Source organism: Mus musculus, chromosome 7 (genome assembly GCF_000001635.26).
Source record: "Mus musculus strain C57BL/6J chromosome 7, GRCm38.p6 C57BL/6J".
Taxonomy (NCBI): domain Eukaryota; kingdom Metazoa; phylum Chordata; class Mammalia; order Rodentia; family Muridae; genus Mus; species Mus musculus.
The window spans coordinates 140,653,023-140,676,526 of NC_000073.6; the positions used below are offsets into that span (position 1 = coordinate 140,653,023).

Consider the following 23,504-nt stretch of genomic DNA (forward strand, 5'->3'; position numbering starts at 1 on the left):
TTTTGTCTGATGCAAAAACTGTACCATTCCACTCACTGTAACCTCAAAAGCAATAAAATTCTTACTGGAAATGTAAACAAAACACTCAAGCTTTATTTCCTGATAAGTAGAAACCATTTCAAAAGTAACTAAAGTTTATCTAAATGGAGGTGCCACGTTCCTGCACTGGATGATTTTCAGGGAGTGTCAATGGTGATTGTCACAAAACAAAAGCATTTCGTGCAGGGACTCTCTGCAAACATAACAGGTGCTTGTTTCAGAGCTATGGCTAATAAATCTAAACTTCATAATGAAACATGAGGGGCCAGCATGGCCACAAGTTGCATGTCTTGGATTCTCCACTTCACACTTTTCTATGAGCTCTGGGAGTCAGATGGTATGGAGAAAGAGATAATCTATGGAACTGAGGTAACATTTAAGTTTCAAAATGAAGTCACATATGTCACAAAGCATACTTACGACCATGAAAACAATCGATCTTTCATGGGAAAGATTATTTCCAGCAAAGAGAAATGGGGAAACTAGTTTATTGATGACATGCAAAGCATAGAGTGGAGCTTTATTCACACTATAAATAAAAATTAACAAAATATAGATCATAGACAACAAGGCTAGGTTAAAACCTTCTTACTCATACATCATTTAATCATCTTGATTTTCTTTCCTGCAACTCTTCTAAGGTCCTAACTACCTACTTGCCTACCCACACCTCTCTTTCTCTTGCAAACAAAATGCACAAAATCCAAACCAATAAAACAAAATAATAACAAAACAAAACAAATGCACACTCAGAAAATGAAGTCCTTTATACATTGACCAATTACTCCTGACTCAAACACTTCAGAACAATGAGGAGGCAGCAGAGGAAGGAAGAAGATGGAGAAGTGTATCTGTAGTAACTGTTGAAAGAACGATGTGGAACGTTGAAAGTATAGCACTGCTTCTGAGGCGGCGCCATCTTCGGCTCCAGACAACCGGCCACCTTCCTGGTGAGTGCACAGGGGTCCGCCAGCCCGAGAGGTTTGTGCCTCAGGCCCCGGCGGGAGCCTCCTTGGCTCCGGGACTCCACGGAGGGCAGGCTGCATGGGTGACGGTGTGGAATACAGAGGCCAGCCGTTTCTGGGACAGGCGAGAGCCACAGAGCTTATGAGGCGGCGCCATCTTCGGCTCCAGACAACCGGCCACCTTCCTGGCCAAAGCAACACAACTTCTGGGAAAGATCCTGTTTTGGGCCTTCATCTTCAGCCAGGAGGAGGTCCAAACACCAGATAACTGTGCACCTTCCCTGAAAGAGGAGAGCTTGCCTGCAGAGACTGCTCTGACCACTGAAACTCAGAGGAGAGAGCTAGTCTCCCACGTCTGCTGATAGAGGGTAACAAAATCAACAGAGGAACAATCTCTAAACAAAGACAACTATGACAACTAACTCCAGAGATTGCCAGATGGTGAAAGGTAAACGTAAGAATCCTACTAACAGGAACCAAGACCACTCACCATCATCAGAACCCAGCACTCCCACTTCGCCCAGTCCAGGGCATCCTAACACACCTGAAAAGGTAGACCTGGATTTAAAAGCATTTCTCATGATGATGGTAGAGGACATAAAGAAGGAATTTAATAACTCATTTAAAGAAATACAGGAGAACACTGCTAAAGAGTTACAAGTCCTTAAAGAAAAACGGGAAAACACAACCAAACAGGTAGAAGTCCTTATAGAAAAACAGGAAAACACATCCAAACAGGTGATAGAAATGAACAAAACCACACTAGACCTAAAAAGGGAAGTAGACACAATAAAGAAAACCCAAAGTGAGGCAATGCTGGAGATAGAAACCCTAGGAAAGAAATCTGGAACCATAGATGCCAGCATCAGCAACAGAATACAAGAGATGGAAGAGAGAATCTCAGGTGCAGAAGATTCCATAGAGAACATCGGCACAACAATCAAAGAAAATGGAAAATGCAAAAAGATCCTAACTCAAAACATCCAGGAAATCCAGGACACAATGAGAAGACCAAACCTACGGATAATAGGAGTGGATGAGAATGAAGATTTTCAACTCAAAGGACCAGCAAACATCTTCAACAAAATTATTGAAGAAAACTTCCCAAATCTAAAGAAAGAGATGCCCATGAACATACAAGAAGCCTACAGAACTCCAAATAGACTGGACCAGAAAAGAAATTCCTCCCGACACATAATAATCAGAACATCAAATGCACTAAATAAAGATAGAATACTAAAAGCAGTAAGGGAAAAAGGTCAAGTAACATATAAAGGCAAGCCTATCAGAATTACACCAGATTTTTTCACCAGAGACTATGAAAGCCAGAAGAGCCTGGACAGATGTTATACAGACACTAAGAGAACACAAATTCCAGCCCAGACTACTATACCCAGCCAAATTCTCAATTACCATAGATGGAGAAACCAAAGTATTCCACGACAAAACTAAATTCACCCATTATCTCTCCACGAATCCAGCCCTTCAAAGGATAATAACAGAAAAAAAACCAATACAAGGACGGGAACCACGCCCTAGAAAAAACAAGAAGGTAATCCCTCAACAAAACTAAAAGAACACAGCCACAAGAACAGAATGCCAACTTTAACAACAAAAATAACAGGAAGCAACAATTACTTTTCCTTAATATCTCTTAATATCAATGGTCTCAATTCCCCAATAAAAAGACATAGACTAACAGACTGGCTACACAAACAGGACCCAACATTCTGCTGCTTACAGGAAACCCATCGCAGGGAAAAAGACAGACACTACCTCAGAGTGAAAGGCTGGAAAACAATTTTCCAAGCAAATGGTCTGAAGAAACAAGCTGGAGTAGCCATTTTAATATCGGATAAAATCGACTTCCAACCCAAAGTTATCAAAAAAGACAAGGAGGGACACTTCATACTCATCAAAGGTAAAATCCTCCAAGAGGAACTCACAATTTTGAATATCTATGCTCCAAATGCAAGGGCAGCCACATTCATTAAAGACACTTTAGTAAAGCTCAAAGCACACGTTGCACCTCACACAATAATAGTGGGAGACTTCAACACACCACTTTCATCAATGGACAGATCGTGGAAACAGAAACTAAACAGGGACACAGTGAAACTAACAGAAGTTATGAAACAAATGGACCTGACAGATATCTACAGAACATTTTATCCTAAAACAAAAGGATATACCTTCTTCTCAGCACCTCACAGGACCTTCTCCAAAATTGACCATATAATTGGTCACAAAACAGGCCTCAACAGATACAAAAATATTGAAATTGTCCCATGTATCCTATCAGACCACCATGGCCTAAGACTGATCTTCAATAACAGCATAAATAATGGAAAGCCAACATTCACATGGAAACTGAACAACACTCTTCTCAATGATACCTTGGTCAAGGAAGGAAGAAAGAAAGAAATTAAAGACTTTTTAGAGTTTAATGAAAATGAAGCCACAACGTACCCAAACCTATGGGACACAATGAAAGCATTTCTAAGAGGGAAACTCATAACTCTGAGTGCCTCCAAGAAGAAACGGGAGAGAGCACATACTAGCAGCTTGACAACACATCTAAAAGCCCTAGAAAAAAAGGAAGCAAATTCACCCAAGAGGAGTATATGGCAGGAAATAATCAAACTCGGGTGAAATCAACCAAGTGGAAACAAGAAGAACTATTCAAAGAATTAACCAAACGAGGAGTTGGTTCTTTGAGAAAATCAACAAGATAGATAAACCCTTAGCTAGACTCGAGCCCGGGGCTCAAGTGGAGCGGAAGGGGTTTGTGCCCCAGGTCAGGCCCGTGTAGTCTGCTTCCCTATGTACCGCAGTCTTAGGTTCCGCGCGATTGGATTGGGGCCGGCGCTGTGTTCCACTCACCAGAGGTCTTAGGATCCCGTGGGGAATCCTGTGTGGGCCCTTGCGGGTGTCAGGCAACTCCGCTGGCAAGGAAGCCCGGGGCTCGAGTGGAGCGGAAGGGGTTTGTGCCCCAGGTCAGGCCCGGGTAGTCTGCTTCCCTATGTACCTCAGTCTCAGGTTCTGGGTTTAAAATTCTTTAATGGTCAGATAACACTTTGATTGGTGTCACCTAAGATAGAAATGCCAGGTATTTACATTAATCATAATGTAAATGTATCAACATTACATAGCAAATTAACATTATAAAGTAGCAGCAAAAACAAGTTTATGCTTAAAAGACATCAGAACATGAAGAACAATTGTTTTAAAGGACTGCAGCATTGGGATGGCTGAGAACACTGTCCCAGTTAATTATGAATTCAGTTATGGTGGTAGTAAAGAGTAGCATCTGTGAAATGTGGGCCTTGACCTGATATACCTATTGATTTCTTTGACACTATTTGTGTCACCTTCAATCATGTTTTGAGTCATTTCTTCAAGTATTAGTCTCATAACTATGATTTAAGCTATAAAGCAACTGATACACACCTAAACAAAAGTATACAACTTGTCAGAAACACATACATGTGCATACATCTCATATACACATTATTTGGGAATTCTCATCATCATGAGACATGCCTTATGTTATATTAACATTACCTACAACATACAACACAATATAGCAATGGCCATCCAAGAAAAGTCAGGTCACACAAAATGCACCAGTCAGTGGTGTCTAAGAGAGAAATGTGACTAAGCAAACTCTTAATTTGTCATTTTGTCTAGAAAAAGTCTATTATGTCAGTGTCTGGCTCTGGTCTCACCTCTCTGTATTTGGATCAGGGGAGGTTCTGTAGGTGTCAGTGGCTGTCAAGATCAACCTCCTATTTTTCTACAGTGGGTATCCTTCCTTCAAGATTGGGTATAAACTATGCTTCAAGGGTTGTTGTGAAATAACAATAGGAAAGATATAATCAAAAATGGGTCTGTGGTTCTGGGTTCTGCCTTTCCTCTGGGGTATCTGGATACCACTGTTACACTGACTCTGAGAGGACTGGGCAAAGTCAGAAACCGGTGGGGTCCACTTTTTCCTCCAGAACATCAGGTGGCTGCTGCATACCAGGCCAAGAGGGGTGAAGCATAGTCCATGGCAAACAGCATCCCAGTCAAGCTGGGACAAATTCCATGGAGGCAGGTAGAGAGAGAAGGCCTTCTCTGAGATTCTTAGTATTACAGCTCTTTTAAGTGAAAGCCTTCTTCAGCAATCCTCAATGAAACAGCTCTCCAAGATGATTTTAATTTGAGCATTTTATTCCATGTGGTATACACACCTCTTTATTCAGGGTGTGCCAAGAGTTATATAGTTTTGAAGAAGGAGGTGAGAATATCTAGGGTGTGAAAAGGTCTTTGGCTAAAGGCTAAGGCTACTGTGATGCCTCAATATCATGGAGAAGACTTCCAGGTCCTGGGCTATGTGGCTGACTAACTATGACCATTTGGCAGGCATGGAAAAAGAGATGTTAGTCTCACTCCTGCCATTCTCAGGATGAGATCTAAACCTCAAGTCTTGAAATCTCCAGGATTTGAACATGCTCCACCTTGACAGTTCCATGCCAGGACCTCTGGTGGCACTGACAACATGCCCTACATGAGTCATAGAAGTCTACATGAAGCATGGGTTCAGAGCAGGGATTCCTCATCCCTGTGATAACCTTTGGGTTGCAAATCTTTTGAAGGTCAAATAACCCTTTAACAGGGGTCACCTAAAATCAGATATGCCAGATATTTACATTATGATTCATTACACAACAAATTAGTGTTATGAAGTAGCAACAATAATAATTTTATGTTTAGATGTCACCACAACATTTCAGAAGACTATTTCTCTATTTCTTTGTGTAGCTATGTTTGTATGACTGGCCTTGTGCCTGTCTATTCTGGTTTCTGATTTTTGTCTTGGATTTATGTTATTTGTCTTTATTTCTTTTGTTTCTTCATTTTTGTTCATTTAATTGTATTTTGTTGACTTTTATGTTTCTTTTCTGAAGAGATAAGAAGAATAGTCATGGAACTAGGTAGGTAGGGAGGATCTGGAAGAAGTTCACTGAGGAAAAAGCCATGGTCAGAATATATTGTGTGAAAAACTTATTTTTCATTTAAAACTTGTAATTGACTTAGTTTTATATGTTTCTTTTTACAATCTAGTAACACAAAAAATGTTAAAAATATTTTTATCTTTAATATTTTTGAGATTTTGCTTTGATTATAACCTTTATGTCCTGCCTTTCTCCTTGAGAACATTCTATATAACCCTCTGTCACTCATCTCCAAAATCATGGCTGCTTTTTATATTCTAGTTGTTATTGCATGCATATATGTATACACAAATTGATATTATTCCTAAATATGAATTCTTCTATCTGTATAATGCTACTTGTATAAAGAGTCTCAGGCCTAAATAAATATTTTAAATATTTGAAATTGTAGCAAACAGAATGGAAGTGCTGAAGGAACATTAATCCATAACAATATACAGAATGTCTTGAGTGTAGGGAGAGGAGGAGAGAGATGGGCAGTACAAGATACTGAGAATAGACCCATTGTGTGTATGTGTGAGTCGGATGAAGCAATCTCAACAGAATACAGAGTAGACAATTAGTATCATGGTGAAAAATTCCATATAGGACATGGTAACACCAAGGCATGCATAGGGTTGGTGACAACGAGGTTGTAAACTGGGAACAGTTCCAACCCAGATAGTACCCACAGTATGTGACTCCCCTGACCATTGTCCTCCACACAAGTCTGCAGGGAGTTTGGCTCGTTAAGTCATAAGTTTCTGTTAATTGATCCTAAGAGTTTTCTCCTTGAGTTTCTATCCCAGGAGGTACAAGATAAGCACCTACCACTGGTCTCAGAAATGACAAGTATTCCTGAACGTCGGGGGCCTCTATAAAAATGAAGACAGAGCTTCACAGGGTCAAGACATGCTGCTTGCAAAAAAATAGTCTGTGCTTAGCCCAGTGTGCACCTTTGTTGGAGTCATCTGTCACCTGAATTCACTGTGACAGAAAAAGGTGAGTTAAATCCTAAGTTCCTTTATGTGTCTCTTTGGCCAGTAGTGGAGCTCCAAAACAAATGTTTCACTATAAAAGTGACATTAGGCATACTGTTTGGATGTCACCATTAAGGGACAACAACCTATGTTCTCAACGAGTCCTGAGTTTGATGAATGGTGCTGGGTCAAAGGTCAGAAAACGGAAAATGATAGAAAGATTTGGTATCCTGCTCCATTGTTGAAACAGCAAAATGTCTAGTGTCTAATCACAATCAGAGGGCTTAGTCATGACTGTAATTTTTGTCTTATGTTCATAAGTGGATCATTCATTAATCACCCACAGTGCCCACACTAATTGTGAAAGGCAACCAACAGATTCAGATGAATCTAAGATAAATTTATATGAGTAGATAGAACTTGGATGCTGTCTTGTTGGTCTGTGGTATCCACACAGAATGTTGAGAAATGCCACAGAAGATATTTTTCTTACGCTGTTGCTTAAAGTCCACTGTTCGGGGACATAAAATGACCTGCAACTTCCATGGACTTAAAAACACCAGCAAAGTCCTGATGGTGTTAGCCTTGCCCTGTCTGCTGAAGGACAGGATACCATGACTGGGAGTCGCCTAAAGAAATAAAAATTACAGCTGTCCACTATTCTGTATGAAGATACATGTCCAAATAAAGGGGTGAGGGCTGGGGTAACATGCCTGCAGATGGAGATCCTTCCTCTGCCGACTGTTCTCAGCAGACCACACAATCTGCAGACACTTTGGTTCTTGACTCTGGTAAGAGTCCTCAGCAGCTTTGCTCCTCATTGAGGCTCAGCTTCTGAAGGTTTTCAGGTCAGCCTTGCTGACATAATGATGGACTATTAGTGATTTTGATGACCAATAACTCCCCACCTAGATAGAAGATTCCCCCGTGTCCACTTAGACACAAACAAAGGATCTTAAACGAACAAAAGACCAGGATGTATTTATGGAAAGAGAGCTTGGGTAGGCACAGCTCATCTCCCTGCTCCACCATGGATATAGATAAACACTTGAAAAACCCTACTGATTTATTTTTCCCTCTGTGTACCTGGATTACTTCTGACTAACATAATATTGTCTGCTACACCTATAGGAATTATAAGCATCAAAGTGTAGCCACTGGAATATGCACATAGCAAAGGCATTGTGCTCCACTGTTCAAAAGGCATAACTCCATCTAACCTCTCCAGTAACAATCCTACTCCACAGAGGTCACACTCTGCCCCCTTGTCTTTGGTGTCTCCTTTCTCTACCTGAAGGCATGTGTTCCCATTACTCTGAACATACATTCTATTTGCTCTACTATACTAAAAGAATTTTGAAGGTAGATGTCATGTCAAGGCTTGAATTATAGTAAAATTTAAAAGTGAAATTAGTCTTTCTTTACAGTTCTAAGGTACAGTTAAGGAAATGATTTCAATTCGTTTTTTGACCAGTTGGTGTGCTTTATAGAAGACTTCCTACTACATAGCCCAATTCAATGAAGATGCAGGACAGTTTTATGATCCCAGATGTCCTCTACCTGCTCTTGTGCAGGTCACAATAATTAAAAGGCAGCATGGTGTGCATTTTCTGCTGCAGGTTAGTTTTTCAGTGCATTTCCTGCACACAAAGTCCTAGTAGGGCATTGTAAGCAGTTATTTTCTCATCTTAAACTTTGAGCACTATCTTCAGCATTTTCTGTTTATATCTGGATTTTCTCTGACATATTTTAAGCAATAGTATATGAATGGAGCAGCTTTTATTGGTGTCAATCAATGTTGTTTGTGATAGCAGGTCACTGTACATGTTGATGTGACATGTGTTGAACGTTCAGTATGTTTGTACATATCCTAAGTAAATGTTTGTTTCTGTGACTTTATCATCTCTATTTTTCTAAGCTCTGACCTACTATCTTCTCATTATTTCTATATACATAAGGTATGATTGTGGGGTGCCATGACTCCACTATGCAGATCTCAAAAGTTTATATTTTTGTCTAAATGTACTTGGTTCTCATTGATCTATCTTGTTTAACCTTCCCTCACCTTTGCCATTTATCATGTCTATTGATCATTATTCTACTATGATCGTGTTTTCTAGTTTCCACATGTGAGAGATAGATGTGGTATCACTTTTTCTATTCCTGCTTTATTTTTCTTCACACATTATTCTCCGTTCCCATCAATTTTACTGTGCCATGCTTTTGACAGTTGAATAATATTCCATTATACATCTTTCTTACCTTTCCTTCATCCTTGCACCCCCAGAAGCATACATAGGGTAATCCTGTCCATTTGCTAATATGACCATTTCTTCAAAAGTGTGTATTGCTGACACCCTGATGTGCTGATTTTATTTCCTGAATATATTTTCTGCTATTTGAAACACTATCTCACTTTGCAGCTCCAGCTAGTCTGAAACTTGTTGTGCAGATGATTCAGGCTTTGAAAAGCCTTTCTTTCCCAATAGCTAGAATAAAAGGTGCATTGCCAACATGCCCACCATTTTGAAATTATGTGGGTTTTTTTAAGTATTTTTTAAAGTCTTTGACAATTTCACACACTGTATTTTGATCCAGTTTTATTTCCCTCCTCTACTCCTCCCAGATACATCCCACCTCCCTATTCACTCAACCTTTTAACCTCCTCTCCTTTGAAATTAACTAAGACTGATTTCTGTGGGCCAACTACTCTTAAGTATGGAGTCTACTTTGGAGTATGGTCTATATAAAGCAATCACATCAGTAAACAAAACTGACCTGATTTTGCCACCACCCACCACATGTCCATAGCTCCTCCGCTGAGGAATTTTGTGTGGCTTGCACAGCTCTTTTGTACACTGTAAAACTTCTGTGAGTTCGTATGTGCATCTGCCTCACAGTTTCCAGAAAACATTCTTTCTTTGATGTCCTCTACCACCTCTGGCTCTTAGAGTCTTATTTCCTCCATGTCTTCCATGAATATTCTTAAGTCTTCAGGAAAGTATTGTGATCTAAACCTCCCATTTAAGTCTGAGCACTTCAACATTCCTTTTTCTATGTAGAGTGGTGAATTATAGGCCTTTGTGTTAATGTTCCATGTTACAAGAAGAGGGTTCTCTGATGAGAGTTAAGTGATATGCTGATCTATGAGTATAGCAATAAATTATGAGAAGTCATTTTATTCCTGTGTACATTTTTTTAAAAGTGATAGATTTTCTTTTGAAGCCTATGATGCATCTAGTGACAAGTTCTTGGCCTTATTAACAGTACCACATATGGGTTCTAGCTAGGAAGATGGACCTTAAACTCAGTCAGAAAATAGTTTGTTGCCCTATAACATTGTGCTACTACTGCATCCTTGACCAAATCTTATCAAGAAGGTTGTTGTTATAGCTCATAGTATTCTAAGCTAGGTAAGACCAATATTTATGCTTTTCTTCTCAAATAGTGTGGATAGCATCTTCCAGAATTGTGAGAGCCAGCAAGAAGGAGTGAAGATTTCATGTCAGTACCCATTACATGTTTATATGTTTATGGATCAATGAGTGGTGCCTCCGGTCATAGAGATTTACCAAAACATTCTGAAGAATAACCAAAAACAATAGCAGTAGCCTGTAATGTTTGAGGGTCTATCAGACCTAATGATTGACATCTCAAAAAGAGGTAAACAATTCAAGGCAGAACTTTAACATGGCATGGACCTGTAGGCAGAAGGTGTTCCAGAGGCCATGGAGGGGTTATGCTTCCTGGCTCACTTGGCATAGCTTGCTCAGCCTGCTTTGTTATACAGCCCAGGACTGCCAGCACAGTGATGACTCCATCCACAGTGGATTGGGGTCCTTGTCCATCAAACATTAATAAGGAAATGCCCTAATGGCTTGCCTATAGAACAATCTAATGAAATCCTTTTTTAAATTTGAAGCCCCTTCCTCCCAGATGACTAGCTTGTGTCAGACTAGATAGTACAGATGCAGGCCTCCCATTAGAGAGTAACTTACTAAAATTATTTTTTATACATTTGTATAAGTATGTTTAGGATCTTCTACTGTAATAGGGTTCTACAAGGATTCTTCAAAAGGCTTTCGGGGTTGCTTGTCTCTACACATATTCCCTCCTTCATTCTCCCTCCCACCCTCTGCCCCACTTCGTTATTCTGATCTAATGTTCTTCTTCCCATATTTGAAACATTCTATGTCATCTCCTCATCTTCCTCCCCATGGTGCCTCACTAGATGCTAAACTCTTTGAGTATTCCAGAAGGAGTGCACAGACAGAAAGTCTTAAAAGTGATATCCACATGTGAGACAAGGCGTGGGATGTTTGCTTTATGGGTCTGGGTTACTTCTCTCAACATGATTACTTCCAACTCAGCCTATTTTCCTAAAAACTGCATAATTTCATTTTCTTTTCAGCTAAATAATATTCTATTACATAAGTACCATAGTTTAACTACACATTACTCGTGTGATGGACATTTATGTTGTTTTCCCTTCCTGGCTACAGTGAATAGAGCAGCAATGGGCATAAAAGAGCAAGTGTCACTGTATTAAGATATATAGTCTTTGAGAATATGCTAATAATGGTATACTGAAGCATGTAGTGTATCTGTGTCCATCTTTTTGAGGAACCTTCATACTGATTTCTACAGTAATTGCTCCAACTTGCACTTCTAAGAACAGTGAATAACTGCTCCTTTCTCCACATCCTTGCCAGCATCTGCTGTCCTTTATCTTCACCATTCTTACTGAGAGAAAATAAAATCTCAAAGATTTTTATTTTCCATTTCTTTGAAGGCTTAGAACGTTTAACATTTATTTTAAAAAGAACTGTTTCTTAGCTATTTGTGTTTCATCTTCTGAATATTCTCTGTTAAATCCCATTCCCTATTTATATCTGGGTGGTTTGGCTTCAGGCTGTTTAAAGTTTTTGGTTGTTTGTATATTCTAGATAGTAACCTTATATCACATATGCAGTTGTTAAAGACTTGATACCATTCTGCAATCTGCCACTTCACTCAAATGATGGTGTTATTTTTAAATAGATGCATAATTGTAGCATCTAAACTAATTTGTCCATTACTGATCTTCATGCTTAAGCTACCATGGTCCTGTTCAGAAAGACCTTTCCTGTGACAATGAGTGTAAGCATATACCACAATTTCTCCTTTGTCATTTTTAGGATGTCTGATCTTATGCTGAGGACCTTGGTCAAGTTAGAGTTGAGTTTTGTACAGGGTTAGAGATGAGGGACTAGTTTCATTCTTCTACATGTAACTGCCCAACTTCACCAGCACCATTTGTTGAACATGCCATCATTTCTCTAGTATATTGGTTTCTTTCTTTATTTGTTTGCAATACTTCATGTGTCCAACAGATGTATTGACATTCTCTGGGACCTAGATGTCTCCACTTGTTATATTTCTCTGTCATTTCTTCTTAGATGTGCCATTTAGAAATAAATTAGTTATATTCCAAATAATTTTTGTAGACGTGTTATTAATACTAGGAAGTTTCTATCATATAGCACATGTTTGTAACAGGTTTCAATTATTTTTAATCTTTCCCTTCAGCTCAGCTCTGAGGCAGACATACACAGAAATGGAAGCAAATATCAGTAATTATAGGTACTATCAAGAGAGTATTTTGCACAATCATGTATAGTTTAACTAACCTGATCAAGAGACTGCAAAAAACACTATAGGAATTTGGTTTTGAACTTCTATTTCTGCAGAACCTTGAACAATGCTGAATATGAATTAGCATTCTCCACCACAATAGAATGGGGAGGAGGAAAAGTGGTCAGACATATCACTATCCACATGGATCAAAAGGGTAAATACAATATTTATCTATATCTAAAATTTAGAAAAATATAATGCTTAAAACTCAACATTCACTACTAAGGATTGGAAAAAATAAATTGTGAGCTATACTATGGAAATTAAATGTGAAATGAAATATGAGCAAAGAAAAATGAAGTGTTATGGGGCAAAGTGGGGAATGTGACTTACCACTACATTCAGTGAATGAACATTTCACTGCTGTAAAATAAAGAATTGTTCCAGATGAGGAACAGTGCAAATAATTTCCTAAACAGGTTTCTAGATAGGGTAGAGTATATTTGCATATATGCTCAGACAGGATATTATGGAAAAGGCTAATGAAGAATGTTAGATGAGTCTACTGTGTCAAGCTATGGAGTGTTATTCACTAAATGGCTGTGGGAGGACATAGTGAGTTTTGTTTGGGCAGAAGGCCAGTTATCTTAAGTATACTGTTTGTATCCCTTGAGTGGTAGAGAAGGAAACTGGAAATGATAAAAATGACAAGAACCCTGAAATTATGAAACTGCTGAAGACATTGAGAATGTGAGTACTAAGGATGGGGAAGCTATAGTTGCATTCATTGATGATCAGTGGATTAGAAAGGCAAAGCGGGTAAAGAAGACCATTCACTTTGCTCATGGAATAGGACACTAATGAGGAGGTATCAAGGGCGTAGACTACATGTGAGACAATGAGTCAGAGACAAGGAGCTGTGCTCCATAGAAAAAAACATCTATAGACAGTGGTAATGACTTCAGTTGTGGGTATGTTGACTTCAATGTTCACTGCAGTTCATTGGGACAGAAAAACCCCATAAGCAGTCTAGGTTCATAGGGCTGGGTTTTGAGAAATGTTCTCCGTGGTCATAGAATTGATGTGGGTTAGAGTCAGAAGACGTCCAAATACAGACGACACCAATAACAGTAATTAATTCAGAAAATACATGGCTACTTGGCCATGGGGGTGCCAATATCTCATTGAGATGGGTAGTTGGACAACCACTCCAGATATCAGAAGAGACAAAGTGCCTGTCAGCTAAGGAGGCTAAGTATAGAAACAAAGGTATAATAGTCGTCTCAGTGTATCTACCTAAAGTTCTCATCAGGTGGAGAATAGGAGATGTGAAAGTGGGGAGTACAGCTGGGTCACTGAGTACTGTCCCCAGAGCACAGAGCTTAGTGGCAATGAGGAAGGAGAGCATAGGCAGGTATTGAGTAAAGGATGCTGCTCTCTTTTCACATGTTCAAAATTAGGGAACAGCAGATGTTCCTCCTGATTCAGAATGATGGGGAGAAAGTTTCTAGGTGCAAAAAATAGAGAAAATGAAAGATATGTGGTTTTCAAATGGTGTGGTACAAACAATAAAGAAGAGGCTTACACGAAGGAAATACATTTGTTCCGAGCCTTCCTGACAGCAGACATTTTGAAACCAGATTTCAAGTGGTAAACTGTAGTATTTTCTCAGAAACTGATACACACAATGGTGGACCTGGTGCTCTCCATGATGATGCTGAATCTCAACCAGACAGAAGTGACAGAGTTTGTGCTGGAAGGGTTCTCAGAGCACCCTGGTCTAAGATTGTTCCTGACAGGCTGCTTCTTGTCCCTCTACATGATGGCTCTAATGGGCAACATTTTGATCATCGCTTTGGTCACCTTCAGCACAGGGCTTCACAATCCCATGTACTTTTTCCTGTGCAACCTGGCCACCATGGACATTATCTGTACCTCTTCTGTGATTCCTAAGGCCTTGGTTGGCCTAGTGTCTGAGGAAAACACCATCTCCTTCAAGGGATGTATGTCCCAGCTCTTCTTCCTTACATGGTCAGCATCCTCTGAGCTGCTGCTGCTCACGGTCATGGCCTATGACCGCTATGTGGCTATCTGCTTTCCCCTACACTACAGCTCTAGGATGAGCCCACAGCTGTGTGGGGCCCTAGCCATGGTTGTATGGTTCATCGGTCTTGTGAATGCATGTGTCCACACTGGTCTAATGACACGCTTGTCATTCTGTGGTCCCAAGGTTATCACCCACTTCTTCTGTGAGATTCCCCCACTCCTCCTGCTCTCCTGTAGTCCTACATATGTGAATAGCATTCTGACTCTTGTGGCAGATGCCTTTTTTGTAGGCATCAACTTCATGCTAACCTTGTTGTCTTATGGCTGCATCATTGCCAGCATCCTGCGCATGCGTTCTGCTGAGGGCAAGAGGAAGGCCTTTTCTACCTGCTCATCCCACCTCATTGTGGTCTCTGTGTACTACTCATCTATGTTCTGTGCCTATATCAGTCCTGCTTCTAGCTACAGCCCAGAAAGAAGCAAAGTTACCTCAGTTCTGTACTCAATCCTCAGCCCAACCCTCAACCCCCTCATCTATACACTGAGGAACAAGGATGTCAAGCTTGCCTTGGGCAGAATATTGGCTTCTTTCTCACATTAAGTGGAGATAGGTATGCTGTTCTCCTAGCCTGCACTGTTCCTAAACATGCTTTCCCAACAGCAGTCTCGTGTAGTGTGGTTTATCTTTCTCTGTTTTGATAAGACTTTCTCTGATGCAAGGACTGGATAATTCCACTAACTGTAACCTAAAAAACAACAAAATTCTTAGTGGCAATATAAACAAAACACTCAAGCTTCATTTCCTGATGAATACAAACCATTTCACAACTAACTAAAATTTATCTAAATGGGGGTTTCATATTCCAGGACTGGATGATTTTTAGGGATTGTCAATGGTGATTGTCACAAAACAAAAGCATTTCATGCAGGAACTCTCTGCAAATATAACAGGTTCTTTTTTCAGAGCTATGGCTAATAAACCTCAACTTCATAGGGAAACTTGAGAGATCAGCATGACCACAATGTCTTGGGGAAATCACGTTTCAGGTTTTGGAGTCTCCCTTTCACAATTTCCTATGAGCTCTGGGAGTCAAGTAGCATGGAGAAAAAGATAATCTATGGAGTAGAGATAAAGTTGAAGTTTCATAATGAAGTCACATATGTCACACAGCATGCTTATGACAATGGAAACAATCAAGATCATGGCAAAGATTAATTATTTCCAACAAACAGATTTATATTAATGACCACATGCAAATGGTAGAGTAGAAACACTCTCTCTCATGGCATGGGTCTGAAGTTGGGCCAGTCATTGGTTGGCCATGCCCTCAATTTTTGCTCCTTCTTTATCCCTGCACATCTGGTAGGCAGAAAAAATGTGGGTCAATGTTTTATGACTGGGTTGCTGTCATAATTACTCCACTGAAGTTTTGCCTAGATACAGGAGTTGGATATCTCATTTCCATATCTCCTATTGCTGAGAAGACACATTTCTTGTCCTCAGCTGAGCAAATGTGCAGGATGCTTACAATGATGAAGCCATAGAACAATAGGTCATTAAGAAATTTAGAACACTAAGGAAAATGTCTTAAATGACTTTCATGACATTGTTGATGAAAGTGGGGCTATGGAATATGAACAATATCTATAGGATCTTCAGGAAAAATGTGAGCCCAGAATGGAGTCATAGAATAGTGGCAAGCTAAGTAGATGAGCAACATGTAGCTGAGAGACACTCTGAGCCAGGCAAAGGTGCCAGAGTCACACAAGCCAAGCTCTACATTGGTATGCTATAGTACAAAGGCCAACAAATGCTTAGATATCCATTGAAGGCTGTAGCAGACAAAAGGAGTAGATCAGTACTCAGGACCCAGGCGAAGACAAACACTTGGATAAGGCAACCCATGAAAGAAATTATGTTCTCTGCTACCAGGCTTTGCAGCATCTTGAATAGAATGGTTTCCATGTAGAGTACATCCAGCTAGACAGGATTAAACAGGAAGAAGTACATGTTAGTTAATAGTATGGAGGTTGACGTTGTAATGGGTGGCCATGACTCTTTTCCTAAACAGAGTAAAGAAAGAGAATAGTGTGGCCTGAGGTCACTATTGGTCTAAAAAACTTTCTAGGACCAACACATTACAGTGGACTGGCATCCTAGAGCCATAGCTGGCTGACACTGTTGTCTAGGCCCAGGGCAGAAATTTCAGCATGGGCCCCCTCCTCAAGAAATAGGAAATATTATTATTCTTAGATGAAATTTGCCTTAAAACCACAGAAAAATAAATTCATGTAATGGACAATCTGCTCTAATAAGAAACAAAGGTTTAATTTTTATTATCTTGCTTTACATGTTAAATGAATAAACAAGTTTGGGGACATAAGTAGACGCCAAATCAGGTCTTTCATAAAATGGTGCTTTGTGTGCTAAATGTAACACCACACCTAAGCAGATACGATTGTGTTTGAGTACTCTTTTAGGCTGACAAGCTGTCTTCTATTGTTGTAGAAACTGTGGCGATGCTAGAAAATACAGTTAGAAATGAGGCAGTGGGGTTTAGCAGGCAGTAATAAGGGTCTTATTTTGATAATCACAATCTTTCTGCAGATGGCAGACTCTAGAAACAGACCTGAGTGTAGTCTTTATCAATGTGGACCTTCATCCACATAATCAAAAGGAGATTAGACCTCCCCTTTAGTTTTTAGTCTCTTGACTCGAAAATTGAATGAAAGAGCAAATTAGGGACATATTCCATGGAGATGGCTTAAGAATGTGGACTGACACTCTGTATCAAGTCCCTGAGCAAGTTGGTGTATGCATCAAGGACCTGCCCCAAAATAGACACAGAGATGACCATGTTCCAGCAAGGTGACTATGTGAATATGTTAGCAATAGAAATGAAATTAAAACTTCTACCTGAGAAACCTCTGACTACACCACACTTAGACGTAGGTAAGTGATTTTGACTTCCTTCCTGCCCTCTGTTTCTAACTCCTCATTCCTGTAGCAGATCACTTTTAGGGGCCTCTCTTCCCTGCTTCCATTTTCTCTGCAGATCCAGATTTCCTCCCATTGTGTCAGCTTCCAATACCTTGAGCCACTCTCTGTAGCCTCCCTCAGCCCTGAAGCAGGCTGATCCAGACTTTGACCTTGCTGCCACTGAGAAGGAAGTTACCTAAGGTGGAGCCTTCCAACCTAGATGGCTCTTTTGTTCTGCCACCTGCCACTGCTCTCTCCAAGACACTGCTACGGGCTGAGAAGCCCCTGAGATATTCGGGAGGAACATCCTATTCTGCACATCACCAACAGGCTGGCTCCAGACACCAAGAATGGACTGGTGGGGGATGGGCCTTCCCCTTTTATAAGTAGACTCTCTTAGTAAACTGGAGGGCCTTGAACAAAATCAAGTCTTAGTCTCCATTAATCTCTCGCCATCTAAGTCTCTTTCAGCCCCAGGCTGCCTCCCTGGTATACCCAGCTCAAGTAGGCTGCAGGTCAGCATACAACAACTCTCTACCTGAGAACAATGAGAATAGCCTGGCCAAACAAGACTGAAAATCAAGTACATGATCATAATACACATTCCCGTTCTCCTTTTCAAATTTCTTAGTCTCATGTCTAGCCTTGTAGCAAATTCAGAGGTCTTTCCTTCATCTCCAAATCAACTCCCAAAGGATTGCACCAAACCTCAGAGGAGAAAAAGCTTCAATCCTCCCTGTATACCCTTTAAGCCCATCCTTTTTGCCCACCCACATTTCTTCATATCAGCCCCCAATACCTATATTAGAAGCACAACCTACCAGGAAACCTACAACCACCTCACATTGTTAAGATGTAGAGAAAGCAGTAAAAACAAGAAAGTGAGCAACCAGCAAACCAAGACAAGACAAAATATAAATACCTAAAATCGCAATTATCCCAAATCAAAGGTTTGCAGATGAGGCATACCAACAAATTAAGTGGAATCAAAATGATTGCTCACAAAATCTCTCAATCTCAATAGGTTCAATTTTTCGAATAAGACAGAATAAGAGATCATATTTGAAAAGAGGATCCATTCTTCTGCTAAATCCAACAAACACATCTCGACATCAAGGATAGACATCACCTCAGATTAAGGATGGTAAAAGATATCTCAAGAAAATGTACACACGAAGCAAGCAGGCCATTTTAATGTCTGACAATGTAGATTCAATCCAAAATTATTCAAAAGAGACCTTGAAGAACATAATGTAATCATGGAAAGAAAAGGCCAGCAAGAGGATATTGCAATTCTAAACATCTATGTACCAAGCACAGGGGCACCCAAGTTCATAAAGAAACACTACTACAGATATAAGCACATATTGATCCTCAAAGAGTAATGCTTAGTGATTTCATTAGCCAAGTCCCCAAGAGACAGGTCACACAGACTAAAACTAAACTAAACGCACACAGGCTGGACCTAAACCTCCTCACACAAATGTAGTAGATTTGCAGCTTGATCTTCATGTGGGGACTATCCCAAAAGTTGTTACCTGTACATGGCATATGTTATTCTAGCTGGGCTGCCTTGTCTGGCCTCAGTGGGAAAAGTTGAGTGAGCCTAGCCTAACAGAGATTTGACATGCCAGGGTCAGACGACACCCAGGATGGAGTAGAAGGGGAGGGGAAATGGAGAAAGGGCTGTGGGACAAGGTGACCAGGAGGGAAGCAGTAAGCAGGATGTAAAGTGGATAAGTAAAATAATAATATAAAAATATTCTAGCACATAACAAAAACTTGCAAACAAAATCCAAGAATATATTGAAAAGATCACCTCCTTGACAAAGTAGGCTCCATCCCACAGATACAGATCTGATACACGTATAAATCAATAAACCTAATTAATCTACCACAGAAACAGATTGAAAACAAAATTACTAATTAGATGCAGAAAGGGCCTTTGACAAAATTCAAAGCCCTTTTATGGTAAAATCCCCAAAGAAACTAGAGATAAACTGGATATAAGTCAACATTATGAAGGTGATTTACACAACCCACATCCAACATCACACTAAATAGAAAGAAAATCAAAAGTATTTCCACCAAATCAGGAATACACCAAAGAAGTGCATTCTCTGTATACCTATTCAATATAGTGCCTGAATTCTTAGCTATAGTAATAAGACAACAGGAGGAGATCAAGAGGATACAGATGGAAAAGAAGTCAAAGTATCTTTATTTTCAGGTGATATAATTACATATATGAAAGACCTTCAAAGAGAGCTCTGTGCTGTCCTCAAGATCACCATTGTCTAGACACAGCTCTTCTCACTTGCACTAGGCCTGCTACACTGGGACCATCCAAGTTAGACCATATCCAGCCCCACTCTTCTGCCAAATGAAACCCTGGGGCATGCCCTAATACCCTAAGCTGCATACTGTCCCACCCCCAGATCTATTCTCCAGTCACCACTCCAACTGCCTTCACCAGATCTGCTATACCAGTAACATCCTGAATAAGTCCCTTCCCATATGAGTCCCCTGCCTTGATCAGAATCCTGTCTTGGTTCCATCTCTCTCTTTCATCCTGCTCCCTGAGCACTATTGTGCAGTCCAAGACTGCCCACCTGAGGCCTACTGTACCATAAACATCTGTTTGAGGCCACTTACCCAGAGACCTGCTACATCAGGAACATCCAGGGACAACCAAATGGCAAAAGAAGTATATATACATATGTACCCTTCTTCAGCCTAGGCTGGTTCAGACCATTAGCCACTGAGGCTGAGCCACCTGCTGTGCTGCTTCTCATCCCTCTCCTTTGATGTGACACTGCCTGCTGCCTGCCTGAGGCTGAACCAGTTCTCCAAGATTTTCTGGAGTTATCAGCAAAATGTGAATTTGGCGAGTTTCTGCTAAAAGGCTGCTCTGACAACTTCACAAGAAACTTGGAGTGACTGGGGATGGGCTTCCCTCTTTATAAAGTGCAGACTATTATTAAACATTTGAGCCTTGATCAGAATCCTGTCTTGGTTCCATCTCTCTCTTGTCTGCCTAGTTTCCCTTTCTTTCAGCTCCAGGTTGCCTCCCAGGCTCGAACCCAGACATGAGACCCTCAGGCCGGGCCCCAACAATTTGGCGTCCCACGCGGGGCCTAGAAAAGGCAGAGGACACTGGAAGAAACACTGCTGGTTTGGAGCTCCATGGAAGAAGAAAAGAATTAAAGAAAATTCGTACGTACGGGAGAAGCAACAGGCAAAAGGTTGCTAGGTGTGGTACAGTCTAAGCTGGAACAATGCTAAACCCGCGCGCTGGATTCGAGTAGGTGCAGCAGTGATATCAGGATCTAGGAACGTAACAGGCAGTCGGCCGAAGCTTCCAGAAGCTGCTTTTTAGGTGAGAGAAATAAAAGGGTTTGGATTTAATAATCAGGCGGATTGGCCGCAGTCTAAGAACTGCATCAGGCGGGAGGAAAACTCTCCCAGAGACAGAGAGAATTGGGGACGTCCTGCTTTATTCTCTCTGGGCCTTATAGCAGAAGTTCTCTGCCCTCTTTGTGTTTTTGTCTAAGGTCTTGTCTAATGTCTGGTGCACCGGTCTGTCCACGTGTTCAATTCATGTATGTTCGTGTCTAGTCATCTGAATTACTGAATGTTCTGTGTTTCATGTTGGAAAATAAAAGATGGCTAATACTTTCTCTGCTGGTATAGCAAAGCCTAGAGTGGCCACATGCTTTAGCCAGGATCAGGCACAGCAGGAGAGCCCCTGCTGGAAAAACTGTTTTTTAAAAAAAAGGGAGTCTGCAGCCTCATGGTTTTGGGGCGAAATAGCTAATAGATGGTTTTTTCCTAAGAAAATTCTCTGCAGTCGTGATTATTGTGTTTAGCTACTGACAAAGTGCTTTTTATTTTATAATTATAGCTAGAAAAATTAATATTCTCTGATTGGTCTAAGTGTAGCTGCTGCCTTTGGTTTTTTACTGGTAATGTGCTCTGTCTGTCTTCACAATCAGCTCAAAAGTTATTGGTTAGGATTAAATAATTGTTACATTGGTAACAGAAGGTTAGCCTTAAATTGGCAATTCAGGAGTCTTTTCTAACACGTGGCATAAGCGGGCCAAAAAATTGGGCCTCCTAAGATACTTCTAGCTGAGATAATATTTAATGTGATTCTTATCCTACAAAGTAAGATTATGATAAGATTTAAAGCAAGCTCTCTTTAATGAAGCATTAAAGTTTGCACTGTCATGTATTCATAGGTATAAATTGGCATCCAAACTTTGTAATATGATAGTAATGCTTCTAATATTGATTCTAAAGATGATAAATTGTTTTGAAATTGGGTTTTGCTTTCCCAAAGTTGTAGTTATGGTCTAATATTGCAAAAGAAACTTAGTAATTCTAAAATCTGTCCTCATGGCAGGAGGAACTAAGCTAGGAGCAGCCTCTGCAGGGTTTGTGTGACTTTCTTTTGTCTTGCAAATGGTGCCTAAAGAAGCTCTCCTTGCCTCTCCTTGCCTCCAGGGGAATTTTCTTTTAGCTAAAAGAACACTGTTGCAGATCTATCCAGATGTTGCTCTAAATAGAGTTTAGATTCTAAGTTTATAAAAAAGGTCAATCAGGCTGTAGAATTTATCAGGACATTACAATTTGACTTGCCTACTTTATATAAAGTTATTATAGATTTAAAAGTTTGGGTTTTTTCTTTTACATCTTAATAATTGTAAAGGTTTGCTTCTAGTGAGTTTGTAATCACTGGAAAATTTTGCCTCTGGGTATGGCTAAATATAGGTCTACATTATGTAAGAAATTTTTATCACTTCTGCTTCTATACAAGAAGCTAAGAGTTTGAATCTTTCAGTGTATATTGTTTTCTAAGTGGAAAGTATTTTATTAGCTAATGCCTCTCAAGGGAAGTTTACTTTAATTCTTTGCTCTCACACAAGAAGCTTTTAAGTTCTGGGGAGTGGCTGTTGCTCCAGAAAACATTCCAAGGCAATATCTTTTTATTACTTAGGGTTTTAGTTTACTACAGAAAGCTTTGCAGAAAATAAAGAAAGCTTTTATAATTGTTATCAATTATAATCAATGGTAATTAAATATTAGCTGCCCATTTTAGTTAATGGTTATTAAATGTGCCCACAGCAATTCTTTAACAGGCTGCATAGTGACTAAGGGTGTGAAAACCTTAGCTGTCATTAAGCTGATCCTAAGCAGAGCTGCTTTAGCCTTACTGTAAACATTTATCTGGTTCCTATAAATCTATTTAAAGTCATTCCTTTCTTTCATGTCAAATAACTTCAAGGTACTTTGCCTGCTGTGACTTCCTACCCCTCTTTATTTTCTGTATTCTTTGGCAAGAGAAAACATTATTCTTATCCTCCCAGCCGGCTGGCTGCTGATGTCTGCAGGGTGGGGCCTTTGGGCACGCAGCTTTCATAAGTGTGGTGACATGGGAGGCCACCAGAAAGCAGGCAGCTTTGTAGCAAACTCAGGGGAGGGCCTTGCTAATCATTGCCCCCATGAGCCTCTCTGTCTGTATTCCTCCCCGCCCCCCCCCCGCCCCCCCCCTAAGGGTGCTCTGCTGCCCTCGCTCGGGTTTTCTAGCCTACTACAGATCAGACCACCTTCAGCCTCTTCCACCTGAGAGGAAGGCCAAGGTGGCAGTGGTGGTGGCCGCAGCAGCCGAAAGCAACACAGATAAAGTCACGTACCTCCTCCGCTTCGGAGATGCGGGGCTTGGCAGCTGATCGAAATCCAGAGTCCTTTTCAGAGTGGCTCTGCTGCTGAGGCTCGGCTCGGGCGGGGCCAGGAAGGACGATGGCAAACGGGCCCTCTGAGGTGCCCGGTGGGTGTAGGACCCTGGACAGCGGAGCTGCAACAAGGCAGGTGTGCGGGGCCAAAGTGGCGCTCACCT

General features: G+C 40.5%; 1 protein-coding gene, 1 long non-coding RNA gene and 1 pseudogene across 3 annotated transcripts; 1 reads left to right on the forward strand and 2 right to left on the reverse strand.

Moving 5' to 3' along the window:
• Positions 1-511: 511 nt before the first annotated feature.
• Positions 512-23,504, reverse strand: Gm39112. Of its 2 annotated transcripts, none has more exons than XR_880994.2 (3): positions 23,302-23,504; positions 20,830-20,976; positions 512-4,095 (listed from the first exon to the last, which is right to left on the reverse strand). It is a non-coding gene; the product is annotated as a predicted gene, 39112 (long non-coding RNA). The 2 variants fall into 2 exon arrangements; XR_880993.2 differs by having other exon boundaries at positions 3,888-4,095; positions 20,830-20,973.
• Olfr539 (olfactory receptor 539) lies at positions 14,267-15,226 on the forward strand. Its single transcript, NM_146961.1, has one exon. It carries the CDS (start codon positions 14,267-14,269, stop codon positions 15,224-15,226), a length of 960 nt encoding a protein of 319 aa, NP_667172.1.
• On the reverse strand, positions 16,110-16,792 carry Olfr540-ps1 (olfactory receptor 540, pseudogene 1; annotated as a pseudogene).